Source organism: Lathyrus oleraceus, chromosome 6, assembly GCF_024323335.1.
Source record: "Lathyrus oleraceus cultivar Zhongwan6 chromosome 6, CAAS_Psat_ZW6_1.0, whole genome shotgun sequence".
Lineage (NCBI taxonomy): Eukaryota > Viridiplantae > Streptophyta > Magnoliopsida > Fabales > Fabaceae > Lathyrus > Lathyrus oleraceus.
The window spans coordinates 284523215-284545589 of NC_066584.1; the positions used below are offsets into that span (position 1 = coordinate 284523215).

At 36.9% G+C, this 22375-nt stretch overlaps 1 protein-coding gene across 1 annotated transcript in view; it reads left to right on the forward strand.

Annotated features, from left to right (window-relative positions):
* Positions 1 to 4702: 4702 nt before the first annotated feature.
* LOC127095197 (pentatricopeptide repeat-containing protein At5g04810, chloroplastic) overlaps positions 4703 to 22375 on the forward strand; it is a 62180-nt gene continuing 44507 nt past the window's right edge. The window contains exon 1 of the mRNA XM_051033919.1: positions 4703 to 4793. Coding sequence (XP_050889876.1) covers positions 4703 to 4793 — 91 coding nt within the window. The remainder of the gene's footprint in view (positions 4794 to 22375) is intronic.

Here is a 22375-nt window from a genome sequence, read left to right on the forward strand (position 1 = left end):
AAAGGTGTTTGTAGCAATATATAAACATCATTACTCATTTTTTATGACCACCTCCTTTCTTGAGAACACTTTCAATTAATCATTCTTATAAAAACTCAGATTTTTATCAAGTGTCCAAAAACATTCTTAAAAAGTATTCTTTGCATTAAACCTTCATATACCTTGATAAGAATACATATCATTTGGTTTGAACACTTGTATACTACATTGAGTGATTGATATCCAAAGGGGAAGATTAATCCAAGTGATTAATATATTCAAGATTCATCATCAACTTTTTAATTAAGTTCAGATTTTTGTATCATATCTTGTTGTCCAGGATTGTTGGAAACAAGTAAAGTGTTGAAGAGGATTGTTCTTCATACACTTGATTACCTATAGGTTAGATAGTAAGCATCACCATTGGTGTGAGTAGGCTGTACAATAATTCTAACTATAGTGAAATCTCTTTCGAGTCGAAAGGGGAATGGAGTACCTTCGGAGTGTGAAGGGAACCACTATAATTTTCGGTGTCCTTTTACTTTCCGCAATTTATTTTTCAGCACTTAAACGAAAAATAACCAAGAATCGGAAATAAGATCGAAGAAATTTTTTACCACCTAATTCACCCCCCCCCCCTCTTAGGCGCATTTACAACTTACAATTGGCATCAGAGCAAGTTATAGGTAACTTGTTCCTAAAGATTCAGATGGCTTCCGCAAACAATGATCGTGTATTTAAAGATGGTGGTATTAGTAACAAGCCTCCTTTATTTTTTGGTCAATATTTCGACTTTTGGAAAATCCGTATGAAGGCACATTTAGAAGCACAAGGAAGTGACATATGGGAGGCGGTTCAAAATGGTCCTTTTATTCCTACAACGGTTGTCAACGGTGCTAGTTCAACAAAGCCACAAGGATCATGGGATGATGATGATAAGAAAAGGGTTCTCTATGATAAAAAGGCGATTAATATTTTACAAAGTGAACTTGGAATGGATGAATTCTTCCGCGTCTCAACATGTACAACAGCAAAGGAAATATGGGATACTCTTGTAGAAACTCACGAAGGAACGACCGAAGTCAAGATATCTAGATTGAACACGTTAAGTCAAGAGTACGAGTTATTCCGAATGCAATCGGGATAATCAATCCTCGACTTGCAAAAAAGATTCGTGCATTTGACGAATCACTTGAAAGCACTTGGTAAGACACTAACTAATGATGAACTTAATCTTAAAGTGCTTAGGTCTTTAACAAGAGAATGGCAACCCAAAGTGACGGCGATTTCCGAAAAGAAAAGTTTATCAACAATGACATCCGCTACTTTATTCGGAAAGCTTCAAGAATATGAGACAGAACTTGGACTATTGGAGAAACATGAGGTCCAAGAGAAGAAATCCAAGAGCATTGCCTTAAAAGTTGATTCCAAAGTTGTGAAGAAAGAAGACAATCCCAAAGAGGACGAAAACTTTATGCTTCTTGTAAAAAGACTAGGAAAATACTTTGGTGCAGAAAATAATATTGGAAACTCTAGTTAAACAAGAAGAAATAAGTTCTCAAAGAACAAAGAAAGAGAAGCATCAACATCCAATGAAGACATTACATGCTATAAATGTGGAAAACAAGGCCACATCAAACCGGAATGTCCCAAGCTCGCAAAGAATCGTGACAACAAAGGAAAGAAGGATTACAATAAGAAGGCCTACATTGCTTGGGATGACAATGAAATAAGTTCTTCATCGGATTCCGATAGTGATCAAAGCGTAAATCTAGCATTGATGGCATCACATCATACCGACGATGAAGGCGATGAGGTTAGTAGTAACTTTTCAATTTTTGATAATGATGCTCAAGGAGCAATTGATGAAATTTTAAGTGAATGCAAAATTCTATACAAAACCATTTCATCTCAAAAGAATCAAATATCAACTTTGGAAGAAAATATTGAGAAAATGAAAAATAATCTCAAAGATGAAAAGGAAGAATTAATCAAGAACTTTGCATGCACTAAATGTGAGTCACTTGCTTTTCAAATAGTTCAATTGAAGAGAGTTATTGAAAGATATGAAAAAGGTCAAATCGGATTGGAACATGTTCTTAGTAGTCAAAGATACTCAAATGATAAAAGTGATTTAGGTTATTCAAATTTTGCTAAACAAACTTCTAACAAGACCATTTTTGTAAAAGCTAAAGAACAAATTCCTTTAGATAAAAGTAACAAGCCTAAAGTGGTTCATCAATATAATAATAGGAAAAGGAACAAATCTTATTATAAAAAGAAATCTTATCCCCTAGATATAAAAGCAACTTTGAGCCTACATGTTTCTATTGTGGTATTAAAGGTCATACTCCTAATGCATGTTATGTTAGAAACTTTAGTGTTGCTCAAGGCCATTATGTATGGGTTAAGAAAGGAACTAACTTTGAAGGACCTAAAGCAATTTGGGTACCTAATAAAACTTAACTCTGTTTTGTAGGTATGCTTGAAGACCTCCTAAAATCAATGGTATCTTGATAGTGGGTGTTCAAGGCACATGACGGGTGATTTAAACAAATTTTCACATCTAACGCTTAAGGCCAAAGGATATGTTACTTATGGTGACAACAACAAAGGAAGAATCCTTGGCGTAGGCATCATTGGTTCACCGCCTTCAACAACTATAGAAGATGTCCTATTTGTAGAAGGTCTAAAGCATAGTCTCCTTAGCATTAGCCAATTGTGTGACCGAGGTTTCAAAGTCAACTTCACTAAAGATGAATGTTTGATTGAAAATGAAGTTACTCATGAAGTTATGCTAAAAGGTAAAAGAGTTAATAATATATTTCAAATCTCTTTAGATAACTTGTCTTTGAATGTTAGGTGTCTCTTGGCAAACAACAATGAATCATGGTTATGGCACAACAGGTTTGCTCATATTCATATGGAGCACTGGAATAAATTGATCAAGCATGACTTAGTCATTGGATTGCCGAAGATCAAATTCATCAAAGATGGGTTGTGTGGTGCTTGTCAAAAAGGAAAGCAAAATAAGTCAACTTTCATTTCCAAGAATGTGGTGTCCACAACTAGGCCACTACAATTCTTGCACATGGATCTCTTTGGTCCATCGAGAACAAAAAGCTTCAGAGGTAACGTTTATCCATTCTATGTCGAAAGTATGACGTTTTTCGATTTTTCTACAATGTACATTATTTTTCATGATGTGTTTTTGACTAAAAGTTGCCTTAATATGTGCTTAAACATGTCTAAGTTATAATTTATGAAAATTCCTTACCATATTTGCTGTATCAAGTTACTGTTTTTGAATATTTGGCTTGAGTAACCGGTTACCTGCAGGGTAGTAACCGGTTACCGTTGTTCGTCTTTTTTTTATTTTATTTTTCGTATTTTTGCTTGCGTAACCGGTTACCTGCGGGGTAGTAACCGGTTACCACTGAAAAATTAAAAAAAAATTAAAACATTCACATGTGTTGCACTCTTTATGTGTGTTTATCTTATCACTTTGTCTTGGAACACTATCATCTTCCATCTTCCACCTTACACCTTCAATGTCATAAACCCATTTTCAAGAACATCACACCCACTTACTCAAAATCCTAAATCAACCTCTTAAATATCAAACCCACTCTCTCTTCCAACATCCAACCATCTTCACCTCTCTCAATTCAAGTTCCATTTTCGGATTTCCCTTTCAAACCCTAACTCTCAAAACCAAAATCATGGCTCCTTCCAAGAAGAACAAAGGAAAGCAACCTATTGGTGAAAGTTCTCAAGCTGATGAAATTAGGGAAGAAACTGTGGACATGCAACCTTCAAAGGCTAAGAAATACAAATCTGAAGTTGGTAGAAGGGAATTGATGAAGTCAAAATATGTGAAGTTCACTACCTTTCCTGCTCACAGTTTCAATTTTGAGGAGCTTCTGCAAAATTCTGGTGTTAAAGATTTGGTCTCCGAGGTTGGCTTGATTTATCCCGATTTGTTAAAACTTTTTATCGCAATATTAAGTTTTCACATAATGAGTTTGGTGACATATGTATGGAGTCTTTTGTTAACAATACTAAGATGTCTATTGGGTTAGAAGATATTTCTAAATGTTTAGGAATTCCAAATAAGGGATATGAATTCCGTATCGGATTTATTCCAAGTGAGGAATGGAAAGATTTTGATACTTCGAACTATTTTGTTGAGATTTCTCATGGAACTCATGATGATTTAATTGGTAGACAATCTCAATCATCTCATGTTATCAAGTATGCTAAATCCTTGACTGTTAGTGACCGGATGTTACACTATGTTTTAGCATACATTTTGGTGCCTCGACATTCTAATCATGCTCAAGTGACCGACTTTGATGTGTTTTTGATTAAAGCCTTGAAAATGGGATGGGATATAAATTGGTCATATTTGTTCTTTTATCATTTGAGACATCAACTTGGTCTCGCTAGAGGGCTTCCATATGCTTACTTTGTCTCAAAATTATTGGCATATTTTAATGTTCCTCTTGAAAATGAAGAATATCTTGAGATGGATGAACAACTGTGTGAGATCAACAAAACCACAATCACTAAGAATACCGGAATTGTTCTTGCTCCGGATGGCACTTATAGATATAGAGATGAATTGGATGTTGCTGCCTTGGAAGGAGGATATTCCTTGGAATCTCTTCATCATTAGATAATGTCTATGAAATTGCCAATGAACTCCAATCATCATTAAGCAATGTGTGGGATTAACAAACTTCTCAAGCTTTACCGCTCTAAACCGTCCTTTGAAGAAGAAGAAGATGTGGAGATGGAAGAGGATTCCGGAAGTGATTAAGTGTTATGGTCTTGTTTATGTTCTTATCATATCTATGTTGTAGTTTTTATGTGTTATGTTTCTAATTATCTAGTACAATATCATGTTTTTATGTGTTTAAATGTTGGTTATCATTTTTGTGAATGAATGCTTATTATGTTTGTGAATGTATGACTGTTTTTTATCAAGTCTTTTCCCAACCTTTTTGCTAATGACAAAAGGGGAGAAGAATTGCTTGTTGTTTTTGTTTCTCTAACATTTTGTAGGAAAGATACACATTTCCAAAGCTTTGCTCATATTCCAAAAGAAAGGGGGAGCACTTGCATAGGGGGGGGGGGATATCCTTGGATTAGAGAAACAAATTTAGAATCAACTTTCAAGTAGTGAGTTGTCATCATCAAAAAGGGGGAGATTGTGAAGTCATGGCTTCTTGATGATTTTGATGATTACAACATCTCTCAACAATTCTCATGTGAAAAGATCAAAAAGCTGTCAAAGACTTGAAGTGAATTGAAGTGGAGTAAAGATTCAAGTGAAGTATATCATTTCAAAGGATCAAGTATCATAATTGATATATCTAAAACTTTCACTAATATGATATACAAGTGTTCAAATATTTATTCCATGATATCTTGGTTCATATAGAAAATTAGGATGTATTGCATTTCATTTTTCACATTCTGCCAAATTCTATTTTTCAAAACTGGGCTTCAGTAACCGGTTACCCACCGAGCAGTAACCGGTTACCACTGTTGTTTTTCAAATATTTTTTGGACGTTGGAAGCAAGTAACCGGTTACCAACCGAGCAGTAACCGGTTACCACTGACGAATTTTGGCAGATTGGTGCATTTCTTCATTCAAATGTTTTCTTTGCATTCCTTTGAATCATGGCATCCTTTCATTTATCATACTCTTTCAAAAAGGTGTTTGTAGCAATATATAAACATCATTACTCATTTTTATGACCACCTCCTTTCTTGCAAACACTTTCAATTAATCATTCTTATAAAAACTCAGATTTTTATCAAGTGTCCAAAAACTTTCTTAAAAAGTATTCTTTGCATTAAACCTTCACATACCTTGATAAGAATACATATCATTTGGTTTGAACACTTGTATACTACATTGAGTGATTGATATCCAAAGGGGAAGATTAATCCAAGTGATTAATATATTCAAGATTCATCATCAACTTTTTAATTAAGTTCAGATTTTTGTATCATACCTTGTTGTCCAGGATTGTTGGAAACAAGTGAAGTGTTAAAGAGGATTGTTCTACATACACTTGATTACCTATAGGTTAGATAGTAAACATCACCATTGGTGTGAGTAGGTTGTACAATAATTCTAACTATAGTGAAATCTCTTTCGAGTCGAAAGGGGAGTGGAGTACCTTCGGAGTGTGAAGGGAACCACTATAATTTCTAGTGTCCTTTTACTTTCTGCAATTTATTTTTCAGCACTTAAATGAAAAATAACCAAGAATCGGAAACAAGATCGAAGAAATTTTTTACCACCTAATTCACCCCCCCTCTTAGGCGCATTTACAACTTACAGCCCACTCCAGCAACTCCTCCCCAGAGGACTGTTATATCTGAAATTGCAACTTCTACTGTGCCTGCTGCAACAGCCCATGTTGCACCATCTATGCCAGCCGGGTTCCCTTGGGGAATGCCTGTCAAATTTGTGCCAGAGGGTTTTGCTCCAACTCTTGCTTACCTGCCGGCATCTAGCCCGGTCCTTTCTGTGCCACCTCCCGTTGTGCACACCTTACCGTGAGTTGAAGACACCATCTATCATTCTGAGCCATCTGAGGGCCCGGACGTCTATGAAAAGATGGACGAGATGAAATACCAATTCCTTGAGCTGCGCAAGGAACTGAAGACTCTGAGAGGTAAGGACCTCTTCGGTAAGAGTGTTGTTGAGTTGTGCGCAACGTGAAGATCCCTATTAAATTCAAAGTACCTGACTTTGAGAAATATAAGGGAAACACATGCCCGCTCAGCCATCTTGTGATGTATGCTCGCAAGATGTCAACTCAAACAGACAACGACCAACTGCTTATCCATTACTTCCAGGATAGTTTATTTGGTGCTGCTCTCCGATGGTACATGGGTTTGGAGAGTGCGAACATCCGCTCCTTCAACGATCTTGGAGAGGCCTTCGTCAAGCAATATAAATACAATGTGGATATGGCTCCTGATAGGGACCAGTTGAGAGCAATGTCGCAGAAAGACAAAGAGATCTTTAAGGAGTACGCCCAAAGATGGCGCGAATTGGCAGCTTAGATAGTTCCACCCCTAGAAGAGAAGGAGATGACAAAGATCTTTTTGAAGACTTTGAGCTCTTTCTACTATGAGAGGATGATCGTTAGTGCTCCCTTAGACTTCACCGAGATGGTGAATATGGGGATGAGACTGGAAGAAGGAGTTTGTGAAGGACGTTTGTCTAGGGATGAAGGCTCTTCAGCAAAGAGATATGGGAGCTTTTCTAAGAAGAAGGAGGGAGAGGAACATGATGTGTCCTCCCATATTAAAAGAAGTCCCTCTATGAAGAGGAAGAACGTGCGCCCTGCCGTTAACCAACACCAGGTGGCTCATATAGCACCTGCCTTTAGAGAAATTCACCATCAACAACAACAACAACATCGTCCACAACAACAGGCCTACCAGCCTCGAAACAACAGTAACACTAGTACCAGCTACGAGAGGAAGAGGGTCACTTTTGATCCAATTCCAATGACATATGCTAAACTCTATCCATCTTTGATTGATAGAAAACTGATCACTCCACGAGACCCTCCTGCTGTACCGACCAATCCTCAGTGGTGGTACAAGCCTGAACTACACTGTGTATATCATTCTGGTGCCCCGGGGCATGATGTGGAGAATTGTTATCCCTTGAATACCAAGGTGTAAGACCTTGTGAGAAGTGGGATTTTGTTTTTCGAGGATGTAGGTCCTAATGTGAAGAAGAACCCATTGCCAGAGCATGGGAAAGCTGCTATGAATATGGTTTAGGGTTGCCCTGGAAAATATAAAGTCCTGTATGTCAATGACATAAGGCAATCTTTGGTCGAGATGCATAAGCTGTTGTGTGAACACAACCACTATGAGCGCGACCATGATAGGTGCCAGGTGTGCACTATCAACGAAAGAGGATGCCGACAAGTTAGAAAGGACATCCAAGAGATGCTGGATCAGGGTATGATTGATATACTTCAGAATCGTGATGACGACGAAGTCGATGTTATCACCCTGCTATTCAGAATTCCAGAGCTTGTTGTCGTCAAATATGATGGCAGCAAGAAGAAGGTTTCTCCAGCTCTTGTAATCAAGTCAGTGGGCCCTGTCCCGTATGTATCGGACAAAGTTGTTCCCTATTGATACAATGTTGTGATGCTAGAAGATGGAAAGGAGGTGCCTTTGCCCTCGACCTCTGTAGTAAGCATCTCAGACGTCAGTGGTGTGACCCGTAGCGGTCGTGTTTTCTCGGCGCAGCCGAAATCCCAAGAAGACGTTTTGAAGAGAGCAATTATTAATCTTGTCGGTCCCGTGGGGACTTCTTCTTCAAATAATCCTGTTGTGAAGGGTGTTGACCCAGTTATTGCTAAGAATAGTACTCCTATCCTAGTTGGCCAGTCTGGCATTATAAGAGAGGATGGTGATGAGATGCTAAGGCTCATCAAAAGGAGTGAATACAATGTTGTTGATCAGCTGGTACAAACTACATCAAAGATATCTGTCTTATCTTTGTTGATGAATTCTGAGCCACACCGTGAAGCTTTGTAAAGGGTGTTGGACGTGGCATACGTGGACCACGATGTCACTTTAGAGCAGTTTGATAGCATTGTTCCAAATATAACCGCTTGCAACAATTTGAGCTTCTGTGATGCTGATCTTCCCGAGGAGGGAAAAGACCACAATTTTTCCTTACACATTTCAATGAACTGTAAGGATGATTCCTTGTCCAATGTGTTGGTGGACACAAGATCATCGCTTAATGTGTTGCCAAAATCCACTCTGGCCAAACTTTCATACCAGGGGCCTCCCATGAGGCAGAGTGGAGTGGTAGTTAAGGCGTTTGATGGATCGCGTAAAACTGTGATCGGTGAAGTAGAACTCCTGATCAAGATTGGACCTAGTGATTTCCAGATCACTTTCCAGGTCATGGATATTCACCCGTCTTACAGCTGTTTGCTTGGCAGACCATGGACTCATGAGGCAAGTGCCGTGACATCCACCCTCCACCAAAAGTTGAAGTTTGTTAAAAACAAAAAGTTGGTGGTGATAGGGGGAGAGAAGGCTCTCTTGGTTAGCCATTTATCTTCCTTTTCCTACATTGATGTTGAGGATGAGGTTGGGACTCCGTTCCAAGCCTTATCTATTGTTGAGCCTTCTAGGAAAGGACTTTCTTCATTTGTCTCCTACAACGATGCAAAGTTGGCCATTGAGCATGGTGTAACTACTGGTTTGGGGCAAATGATCAAATTGGAAGACAATAAATCCCGAGCTGGCATATGGTACTCTTCCGGTGTTTCCAATGAGTGTGGGTTGTTCCAGAGTGGTGGTTTTATCCACACGATTGAAGATCAGGAAGCTGTTGCCATTGTGGAAGATGATGAAGAGGAAGACCTCGGCAACTTTGTCATCCCGGGCGGAATCTGCAATAATTGGGTCGTTGTTGATGTTCCAACAGTTATCCACAAGTCCACGTAATATGTTCATTTTGTTTGAAAACCCTTCTCCCATGCCAAAAGGAGAAGTGATGACATTGTTGGAAAAAATTTGATTAATACAATGATATTCATTCAATAATCACATGTTAAATGTTTGTTTTTCCAAATTATTTTTGCTTTTTGCTTTTTGCATGAAATTGGTGATCACCATAAAACCCTAAAAAAGAGAATAAAATCAATCTTTTCATCTGCATAAGGATTTGCCTTGTTTGAATTCTGAAATCATTTTTATACTCAAAATCATTATGTAGGTTGATCAAACCAATTGAACATAATGATCCAACACCATCTCCCAACTTTGAGTTCCCTGTATTTGAGACAGAAGAAGATGATGTTGAAGAGATTCCTGATGAGATTACCCGTCTGCTTAAGCAGGCGGAGAAGATCATTCAGCCGCATCTTGAGAATCTGGAAACAGTCAACTTGGGGTCAGAAGACTGCATTCGTGAAATGAAGATTGGGGCACTTCTTGAAGAGTCTGTTAAGAAGGGGTTGATTGAGTTGCTACGAGAGTATGTCGACGTCTTTGCTTGGTCATATGAAGACATGCCTGGTCTAGATACTGATATTGTGCAACATTTCCTGCCACTGAAGCCCGAGTGTGTGCCTGTGAAGTGTAGCAGGGTATTCGTTACCTTATGGTTTATTGACTAAACCAAAAGTAAACATACAATTCGAGTCGCCACCACACTTTTATTTATCTAAAGGAAAGGTTAAAAAGCGAACAAAAACCAAGTACGAAGTTTTATCAAATCAAAAACTAATAAAAATGTCAGAGATCTAGGTAAGGGGGTGGGTTATGACATGGGAAGGTTTTAAGCACCCAAAACATCCTTAGTACTCTAAGGGAGCCCTTTTTTCAAATGTGTATTGTAGGTTGGTATTTGGGAAAATATGTGCAAACAGATTGGGGAGATGAGAAAAGAATATTATATTTGCAATTTTGTTATTTGAATGGATGAACCCATTGCCTACGTACCATCACAAAGGTAAGATCAAAACCTCGTAGTTCGGGATAAAAATCTCAAAATATTGGTGAATTGATTTGTCAAAAGCCTTAAGGTCTTTTGTTATCAAAGGGAGAAAACTCAACCTAAACCAACAATCAACCATGTGAGGAGAGCTTCAACATACTAGTGAGGGATCCACCCTATAATAAGTATGGAAGACTTATAGTCCAATCACTAAGGATAAGGTGAGGTTTACATCAACCAATATGATAACTCGAACCTAATGACTAATGTTTATGAAAAAGTTTTCACAAAGGTGGCCATTGGAACCACAAAAACAACTTGAAGTGAATTGTATTTACAAGTTAGATTTATTTACAAAATTAAGTCAAAGTTGAATTAATGTTCATTCATAATGAGTATTAATGAAAAGAGTTTGAAAAATCAAAGGCATAAGACCTAGGTTTCTAACTTGAAACAAAGTCAAAGTTTGCACATAAATGAGTTTGGCTTGGGTTAGAGTGGAGAGAAGAATAGAAGGGCTAGTCCTAAACATGCAAAGATAAGAGAAAAGATAAAACCCTTGGAGTTCCTTTTCTTGAGATCATAAAGATGATTCAAGATGCTCCTTTCCTTTGGACTTAGCAAATACTCAAGGAATAAAACAAATATTATATTCAAGCTCCTAGGATCTCCATTTGGCTTGTCTCTCTTAACTTGGCTATTCATGACAATGGTCCTTCTTACCATCTCAAGATGGAATCCCTATCACACAAGAACAAACATCAAAAAATTCACAACACAATAAGAGGAATGGACAAAGAATGAGTTTAGATTAGGGGTCCTTTGAAGTCAACTTTAAGATTTAGCATTCTAAAGGCATGAGGCCTAGTTGCTCTTCAACAAATTTAGCATTCGAAAGGCATGAGGCCTAGTTGCTCTTGAACTCCTTTAACCATAGGTAAGATCCTAATTCTAAGTCCTTTCTCCTTTTGCATTGGGTTCACACAAACAAAGACAAGACAAACACAGCGCAACAATATATTTATACACAATAATGAGCTCAAATGAGCAAAAGGAAAATGACATAAACATAAAATATGTGCTCAAGTGAGCAAAGGGAAAAAGCAATATGAATATATGAGCAAGAAAGTAAATTGCATTAAAGTAAATTGCAAGAAATTAAATGCTCAAATTAAAGTTAGTAATTAGTATGGTTAATGTTAGTGTGTCATAAGACAATTTAGCGCTATGTTAAGCAATCGTAAGTGGACTAATGTAGTAGTCACACCTATCTGAGGCCGGTCAATAAAACTATAGGCAAATAAACACAAGTTAGAAATCATGACTAGTAAGCCAAGCTCCTACAACTTGCCATGCCAAAAGAAAAGAAGAAAGACCTTGTATGGATTTTAGGTTTTTTGCTTGACCAAGAAGCAACCTATCTTGGACACAAAGCAACTCACTTGATCTTTGATCAAGTTGAGTTTGATTTGGATCAAATAAGGTTAAGCCTCTCATATGTCAAGACTAACCACAAATCATTAACTCATTGGCCAAAATAAAAAGAAGAAGAAATGAGATGAAGATGAAATGAACAAAATGAGAATTCAAATGAAATAACAAAACACAATGATCAAATGTGAATCAAATCATCATCAACCAATGTAAAACAGAAGAGAAATGAATATTAGAAGTCAACAAGTCAAACATATTTTTTTTGGTATTTTTGGAATTAAAATAAATGCAAAATTAAAATGGACAAAATATGGTCAAACCTCAAATTCAATTCAAATCAACTTCAACAAGTCCAATTGAATCATCATAGGTCTAACATGGTCAAACAAGGTTTGACAAAAATTTTCAACATTTTTTGAAAACAGAAACTATTTTAAAACAATTAAATACAAAGAAAAATAACACAAATGAATTAAAATCTCAAATAAATCTCAAATCAATTAAGAAATTGATGAGACTATTTTTCATAGACTTATCATGATCCATATGTGTTAAGGAAATATTTTTGGAATTTTCAGATATCAAAAAGTATTTAAAATGAATTAAAAACTATTAAAAACAAAATAATTCACAAAAAATATTTAATGAAGTCATAAAAATAATTAAAAATCAGATTATGAAACTAGATTTTTCAAGAAATTTTTTGCCATTGGTCTCATATTTTTGTGACTTTAAATAAAATAGTTATGAATTTTTGAAATTAAAAGGGATTAAAAGAAATAAAACAGAAAATATGAAATAGCAAAAAATCAGCAGCGCTTGGATTGAATTCATTAAATGACGTGGCTGTATCCAAAGGCTCAGAGGCGTGGTCTCACCATGGTCTAAAGTAAAGCGCGCAACACACTCATTTAAAACAAGTCAGTCAAAGCAATGGACAAGATTAGATCGTGTGAGCATCATCCAAGGGCACAGATGGATCCACGTGGGGATGGTGGTGGAAACCACCATCTTCTCCGGCCAGAGAACGAACTTCGGCCATCATGCGTAGGTTTTTGAACCTTAACCAAAATAAACAAGCATGGTACCAAAATGAAGCTGGGGTGATGTACATCACCCCTGTAACCTTGGATTGTGCTCAATGTTTCTATTAAGTGAGAAATCTGAGCTTGAAAATCCAGGTATACAAACCGAAATGCTTCCAATCATGAAATCAAGAACACCACTGGCCTGTCTCTTGCTCGAGGACTTCAGAAAACAGTTTAAACATAAGAAATTCACATTGTATAGCAAGCTTTAGATCAAAACAGTTTGGTGTTATACCTTTGAAGAGCAGCTTTGAACAACACGATTCCTTCAAGCTTTTGCTTCCAATTTGATCTTGAGATGTGATATGAATGCAAGGCTAAGGAATAAGACTTGAAGATCAACTGATTGTGTTGAAATTCAAGCTTTAAATTGAGAAATGAAAATTGGAATTCCTTTGAGTGAGGTTAGGTTTTGATTCCAGCAGAGTTTCAGATTACCATAAGGTTCAATTTTGAATGAGCAATGCCATGTATTTATAGCTGGAGATGAGGCAATGATGTGCAATACTCGTGTGCATAAGAATTGGGTCCTCCATGCATGGGCCTGTACAGGCGCATGTGAGGCCGAAAACTGAATGGGATTGCAAGCTGATATCATTTGAAGTTGAATTGGACATGTAGTTGGCCTGGTGTTTGCTTGCATATGAAGTTTCAATGTGAATTGCATAATTGGACATAAACCTTTAGCTCTTCGAAAGTCCTTCATGGAAAATCCAAACATGATGGTGTGAGTTATGGTTGGAAAACTCTTGACATAAGGAACAAAAGCTATGTTGCGAAAAAAATCCATTTGGAGTTTGTAAATTTATGAAAACTGGCCTTGAAGTTTGAGGTACAAAACATGTCAAGGTTCCCTTTGAAAAATTTACTAAAAGTGATCAACTTCAAGCCCTTATGTTTCAATGATGTAAGCCTCAATTGGAAAGACCTCTAACATCAAAGTTGTAGATTTGTTCAAGATAATCGATTTGGACTTAAATTTTGGATCCTTTGGATTTTTGATGAGAAAGTTGTGGGCACTTGAAGTTGGACATTTTTCAAATTCAATGGTTTTGGTCCAAAGTGACCTATAATGTTTTGTATTATCACATGTGTTTATTTTAGGATTATGAAATTTTGTCCAACATAACATTTGAATTATACATCTTAAGATTTCCAATGCAATTGGTCTCACCTCAAAATCATAAAAAATAAGGAAGTTAGGTCCTTGGGAAGTTAACCTAAAATTAGGGTTTCAGTCAAAATGATCTATAATGTTTTAAAATGAATGATGACCTTCCAAGTTTCAAATGAATTTTTGATGAACATGAACGTTGTTCATATGGTTCTTAATAACATATTTTCTCTTAGGGTCATCTTCATTTGACAAACACATCAACAGTTATATCTTAGTGATCTTCAGTTTAGTCAGATGACTTGACTAGTCAACTTCTCAAGGCCAAACTTCAAATATTGATGAATGAATGATTGAGGATACTCACGTAGGCTCATATATTCATAAAATAATGAATGAAGTAACTTCCCTTGATTGTATTTGATCATAGGTTGAGGTTGCTTCATGAGCAAGGCACAGTCAATGCATAGTTGAATTAGGGTTTCCTTGGGAAACAATCCTCAAGCCCTTTGGTTTATCTTGATCAAATTGGCAAATTGAGATACTTGGGAGACATATATGATTAATTTAGAGCTTTGGGAACCATTGTCATGCTTGCTTTCTGTAGCGGGGTATTCGTTACCTTTAGATTTATTGACTAAATCAAAAGTAAATCATACAATACGAGTCGCCACCGCACTTCTATTTATCCAAAGGAAAGGTTAGAAAGCCAACAAAAACCGAGAAGTTTTATCAAATAAAAAACTAATAAAAATGTCAGAGATCTGGGTAAGGGGGTTGGTTATGCGATGGGAAGGTTTTAAGCACCCAAAACATCCTTAGTACTCTAAGGGAGCCCTTTTTGCAAATGTTGTATGATAGGTTGGTATTTGTGAAAATATTTGTGCAAACATGATTGGGGAGATGAGAAAAGAATATACAAATTATAACAATTTTACTGTTTGAATGGATAAACCCATTGCCTACGTACCATCACAAAGGTAGGATCAAAACCTTGTAGTTCGGGGTAAAAATCTCAAAAATTGGTGAATTGATTTGATCAAAAGCCTTAAGGTCTTTTGTTATCAAAGGGAGAAAACTCAACCTAAACCAACAATCCACCATGTGAGGAGAGCTTCAACATACTAGTGAGGGATCCACCCTATAATAAGTATGGAAGACTTATAGTCCAATCACTAAGGATAAGGTGAGGTTTACATCAACCACTATGATAACTCAAACCTATGGCTAATGTTTATGAAAAAGGTTTTAACAAAGGTGGTCATTGAAACCACAAAATAAACTTGAGTGAGTTGTATTTACAAGTTAGAAGTATTCACAAAATGAAGTCAAAGTTGACTTAAGATTCAATTCACAATAAGTATTAATGAAGAGAGTTTTAAAAATCAAAGGCATGTGACCTAGGTTTCTAGTTTGAAAATAATGTCAATGTTTGCACAAAATGAGTTTGGCTTGGGTTAGAGTGGAGAGAAGAAGAGAAGGGCTAGTCCTAAACATGCAAAGATGAGAGAAGAGAATAAAACCCTTGGAGTTCCTTTCTTGAGATCATAAAGATGATCCAAGATGCTCCTTTCCTTTGGACTTAGTAAGCAATAAGCAAATAACTCAAGCAATCACGCAAATATTCATCAAGCTCCTAGGATCTCCATTTGGCTTGTTTCTCTTAACTTGGATGCTCATGACAATGGTCCTTCTAACTAGATCAAGTTTGGAATCCCTATCACACAAGAACAAACAATCAAAAAGTTCACAATGCAATAAGAGGAATGGACAAAGAGAGTTTAGATTAAGGGTCCTTTCAAGTCAACTTTCAAGATTTAGCATTCTAAAGGCATGAGGCCTAGTTACTCTTCAACAATTTTAGCATTCTAAAGGCATGAGGCCTAGTTGCTCTTGAACTCCATTAAGCATAGGTAAGGTCCTAATTCTAAGTCCTTTCTCCTTTTTGCATTGGGTTCACACAAACAAAGACAAAACAAAGCACAAGGCAATAATATATTTACACAATAATTTGCTCAAGTGAGCAAAAGGCAAATGGCATAAACATAAACATGAGCTCAAATGAGCAAAAGGAAAAAGGCAGTATGAATAAATGAGCAAGAAATTAAATTGCATTAAAGTAAATTGCAAGAATTAAATGCTTGAATTAAAAGTTGGTAATTAGTAGTTAGTGTTAGTGTGCCATAAGGCAATTTAGCGCTATGCTAAGCAATCGTAAGTGGAATAATGTAGTAGTCACACCTAATTGAGGCCGGTCAATAAAACTATAGGCAAATAAACACAAGTTAGAGACCATGACTAGTAAGCCAAACTCCTACAACTTGCCATGCCAAAAGAAAATAAGAATGACCTTATATGGATTTCAGGTTCTTTGCTTGACCAAGAAGCAACCTATCTTGGACACAAAGCAATTCACGTGATCTTTGATCAAGTTGAATTTGATTTGTATCAAAGAAGGTTAAGCCTCTCATATGTCAAGGCTAACCACAAATCATTAACTCATTGGTCAAGATAAAAAGAAAAAGATGAAGAAGAAAATAGAATGTACAAAATGAAATTTCAAATGACATAACCAAAACACAATGATCAAAAGTGAATGGAATCAACATCAATCAATGGTAAACAGAAGTGAAATGAAGATTAGAAGTCAATAAAGGTCAAACATATTTTTGGTATTTTTTTGGAATTAAAATAATACATAAAATAAAATGAACAAAGTAAGGTCAAACTTCAAATCCAATTCAAATCAACTTGGATAAGTCCAATTGGATCATGATAAGTCTAACATGGTCAAACTAGGTTTGACAAATTATCTCAATATTTTTTGAAAACAGAAACTATTTTAAAACAATTAAAAATGAAGAAAAATAACACAAATGGACTAAAATCTCAAATAAATATCAAATCAATTAAGAAATTGATGAGAATATTTTTCATAGACTTATCATCATCCACATGTATTAAGAAAATATTTTTGGAATTTTTGAATATCAAAAAGTATTTAAAATGAATTAAAAACAATCAAAAACAAAATAATTCACAAAAAATATTAAATGGATTCATAAAAATAATTAAAAATCAGATTATGAAACTAGAATTTAAGAGAAGAATTTTGCAATTGGTCCCATATTTATATGATTCCAAATAAAAGAGTTATGAATTTTTGAAAATAAACGGAATAAAAGAAAATAAAACAGAAATTAAGAAAATAGAAAATATCTGGAGCGCATGATCAACCCTTATTGTGACGTGGATCATCCAAAGGCCATGAAGCGCGCGCTCATTGTGTTCCCCAGTCAAACGCGAAGCAAACACAATTAAATAAATTCAAACATAACAAAGGTCGTGATTAGATCATGGGAGCCTCATCCAAGGGCCAGGCGAGTTCCACGTGGGGACGATGGTGGAAACCACCGTCTTCTCCGGCGAGCAAGCAAAAACCGGCCACCAGTTGCAGGTTTTGCAACCTCAACTAAAACACACGATCCTTATACCAAATTAAAGCTGAGGTGATGTACATCACCCCTGTAACCTTAGATTTCACTCAAGATCCCTATGGAAGGAGAAATATGAGGTGGAAAATCTAGGTGTTCAATCTGAAGTTCATCAATTCACAAAATTAAAGCCACCGTTGGCTTGCCTCTCACACGAGGACTTCAGAAAACCAAGCAAACTCAACAAAGCACAATATATGGTGTGATTCAAAGCAAAACAGTTCAGATGTAAACCTTTGAAGTGCAACTTTGATGAACACGATCCACTCCAATTCTTGATTGAAGCTTGATCTTGAGGTGATGATGATGCAAGGCTTAGGAATTGGAAGCTGAAGATCAACCAAGGAAGTTGAAATTCAAGCTTGAAAAGTGAAATGAAAATGCAAAATTCCTTTGGTATGAGGTTAGGATTCAATTCCAGCAGAGTTTCAGGCGCCTTCAGGTTGATCATTCAATGAAGCAAGCATCCTATTTATAGATGAAATGCAAGGCAAGCAAGGCAAAAACTGGTGTGCATGATCATTGGGTCCTCCATGCATGGGCCTGTACACGCGCATGTGAGGCCCAAAAGCTAATGGTTTTGCAAGCTGATAGCATGATGAAAAGGTTTGGACGTGTGGTTTGCATTACAATTGCTTGTGTATGAAGTTTCCCCTCTTCGAAAGTCCCATTTGAAATATCCAAACATAGGTATGTGGGTAATGGTTGGAAAGGTCTTGACATAAGGAACAAAATCTATGTTGAACAAAAATCTAGTTGGAGTTTGGAAAATTGTGAAAACTGGCCATGAAGTTCAAGGTACAAAATATGTATTTGAAAAATTTGCCAAAAATGACCAACTTCAAGCCCTTCTGTTTCAATGATGAAAGCCTCAAATGCAAACACCTTCAACATAATAGTTATAGATATTTTCAAGATGATCAATTTTGATTTAAGTTTTGCATCATTTGGATTTTTTATGAGAACGTTATGGGCAGTTGAAGTTGGACTTTTTCAAGATTCAATGGCTTTGGTCCAAAGTGACCTATAATGTTTTGTATTATCACATGTACTTATTTTAGGATTATGAAATTTCGTCCAACATAACATATGAAGTATAAATCTTAAGATTTCCAATGCAATTGGTCTCACCTCAAAATCATAAAAAATGAAGGAGTTAGGTCCTTGGGAAGTTGACCTAAAATTAGGGTTTCAGTCAAAATGACCTATAATGTTTTGAAATGAATGATGACCTTCCAAGTTTCAAATGGATTATTTATGAACATTAAAGTTGTTCATATTATTCTTAAGAACATTTTTTCTCTTGGGGTAAGCTTCATTTGACAAACACATTAAAAGTTAGGTCTCAGTGGATTTCAATTTAGTCAGATGATTTGACTGGTCAACTTCTCAAGTCCGAACTTCAAAACTTGATGAATGAATGATTAAGGATACTCACATAGGCTCATATATGCATAAAATGATGAATTAAAGAACTTCCCTTGATTTAATTTGATCATAGGTTGAGGTTGCTTCATTTGCAAGGCACAATCAATGCATAGTTGAATTAGGGTTTCTTTGGGAAACAATCCTCAAGCCCTTTGGTTTACCTTGATCAATTTCGCAAATTGAGATACTCGGGATACATATATGATGATTGATAGCTTTGGGAACCATTGTCATGCTTGCTTTCATCTTCATCTAGCCACTTTAATGGGCATAGGGGCCTCATATGAGCCTTGGATCACATGACTGCTTAAGCTTCAAAACAAAACAAGTTAGTGACATATTTTTGTGCTTTTGGTTAGTAAACAAAATAAGAAAAGCAATAATATACAATTCAAGCATGCTTGGTGGTCTCAAACCAACTCACACAAGTCCCACCCAAGGGTAAAGGAGCCAAGATGCTATGATCCTTAAGGCAAATGCAATGAGCAATGATATGATGTCATGAGGGATCTTAAGGTCAAAATTAGGGTCTTACGGATGCCCCTATTTAAGGTCATTCTAGCCGGAGATATGAAGGTTAAAATCTTCGTCTCGACGAGGTAGAATAGGCTTAAATAATAACAAAGAGACGAATTTTGGTCCCTAAGAGACCTCATGATGCAAAATGTATGTATGCAAAAGTTAATACTCTGTGGGGATATGTGTCCACAAAGAAAAAGAAAATCAGAGAGCGACTGAAAGTCCATAGGAGTGATATACTCACTAGGGAGACAGAGGCTCTGGGGAGAAATAAAGGTAAACATGCGTGAGCAGGTCACGACTTAAGAACTTGCTGGGAGACACGAAGGGATTTCATGAAAATAAATCAATGGAAAGACTCGAGCTGACGCAAAGATGCATGTATTAGGGAATATGCCAATACAGCAAAACTATCCACAAAGGATACTTCTAATAAAAATCCGAACTCCGGTGGGGATGTCCACAAAGGACTCAGCTGAGGAAGAAAAACGAGGTATTACCGGTTACTGGGTAATAACCTCAAAGAGACATGTGACCAAAAACCGGTATAAGGGTGAGAGAATTAACATGCTCCGGGGGAAAGAATATCTAACACCGGTATAAGGGTGAGAGATATCAATCATCCAAAACATCTGAGGAAAACCTAAAAGGCATATTTCAACTAAGGAAATATCTGACTCCACAGGGGACAAAAAGTCATAATAGGGAGCAGAAGGAAGGAACACCAGGGATACTGGTTACTGGGCATATAATAGGTGACCAACCAGGCGTGAATTGGGAAATATTTCCAAGACACTCATCATGCGAAGGGAGGGCTGAAAAAGCAAACTCGACTTACAGGATGGGCATTCGATTCCATAATGAAATACGAATCTTACTCAACTAGGGAAGAAAAGACTCCGACTGAAGAGCGCATGAGATATATTATCTATTACCGTCAGAACATAGATAACATACTTGCATGGAAGATTATCCACAACCGATTACTGGGTTAATAAAGGATAAATCGACCGAAAAGAAAGGACATCGGGATACCATCTACTGGGTATAAAATGATGACCAATCCAAAGGAGAAACGATCATTACCAAACACGGGTAAATGAAAGATGACTCACTGGGGATAAATTTCTTAACAAAAGAAATTATCCAGGAGATATATCACTGGTTACTGGGTGGTATACTCAAAAATGAAGGAATATCAATACCAAATAATGGATAAAGATAACCATCACAGAGGGGAAACATCTATCAGTTACTGGATAGAAAACCACATAAGATAGGACTTACAACTACCGGTTACTGGGTAGAAGGCCAACACATCCACTGGGGAGAGAATGAACAATTACTGTTTACTGAGCAATTGATCACCTGAACCACAGGGAACTATAGGGGGAAATAGCAAGAAAAAAGTCAATCTAGGAACAAACTAGAGAGACGCAATGAAACAAGACTCAACCCAATGAGGATATAACTCAGGGGAATAATTCCATCCCAATACATATTTAGGGAGGAAACTGAAACAATAATCATCCACGAGGACATAACTCAGTGGGGAATATAGAAGGAAAGATAGACACTTTCTGCCTTTATGGCTGACTCTATATGGAGAGATCAGACACAAACGTCTGCTTAGGGAAGGATATTTCACCAATAGCAGGAGATAACAAGCAAAGCTATATGGCAAAGAATGCAACATGAATATCTGAATGCTATAATTATGCATGTATATGCGTGGTTTATGTATGATAAATGTTGACAAACAGACATATCTAATACAAACAGGTCCAAGAAACAATGGACAGACATCCGGTATAACATCTCAAAAGAGAAGGCCAGACCCACAGGAGAAAATCCAATCTGGTGGGAAGCAGCACATACCAGGACTATTGCTGAGGATCAGAGACCACCGATGGGGATCAGTAAAAAGGTCACAACTACCAAATGTTGGGGATCTTTCAACAATACGCGGAGATATTGATAAGATCTGTTAGAGAAGAAACTCTATAGGGGATCTTATCAGGCAATAACACGAAATTCTGTGGGGAACAACCACCAAACAGAAACACATCAATCAAGCATTCACTTCTAACCATTGAAGGAACATCTCTGCTGCGGAGAAAAAGAAGCAAATTACTCCACCGGAGAAGCTATAGAGTCACTGTCAGGGATCTGCTGCTGAACAGACAAAAGATCCGATGCAGAGGAAACTCTATCGGGGAGCTCAACACGGATAAAATTCCATCGTAGAAGAACTCTAGTGGGGAATCTATCAGGGAATGGTATGAAACTCTGTGGGGAACAACCATCAAACAGAAGTTCCAATAATCAACAAATTTCCTCATATCTGCTGGAGAAACATCTCCGCCAAGGAGAGAGAACCACTGCTCTGCTGGGGAAGGAAATAAACATCTTCAACACCAGCTCTGCTAGGAGGAAACTATCCCAGAAGGAGGGGAATACAAATATCAGGCTCTGATCAGGCGACTCCACTAGGGAAAGACTGAAGGCGATCAAACTGGGGATAATCTGCTGGCGAACCAATTGGGGGAAGTCTAATGTGAGCAACCCTACTGAGGATGAGTGGTAAGCAAACTTGTTGGGGAAAAACTGCAAGCCAACATGCTGAGAATTTCCACTCATGCTGGGGATTCCTGCTCGTTCTGCGGGAGATTTCCAATTATGCTAAGGGAAAGACCAACTTCCTCGAAAATAGATAGCATACCAATTTTTATCAATCTATAAGGGATTTTAGGTAAGTCCACACAAGGGATGAAAACCATATAATTGATAACACATATGCTAGAC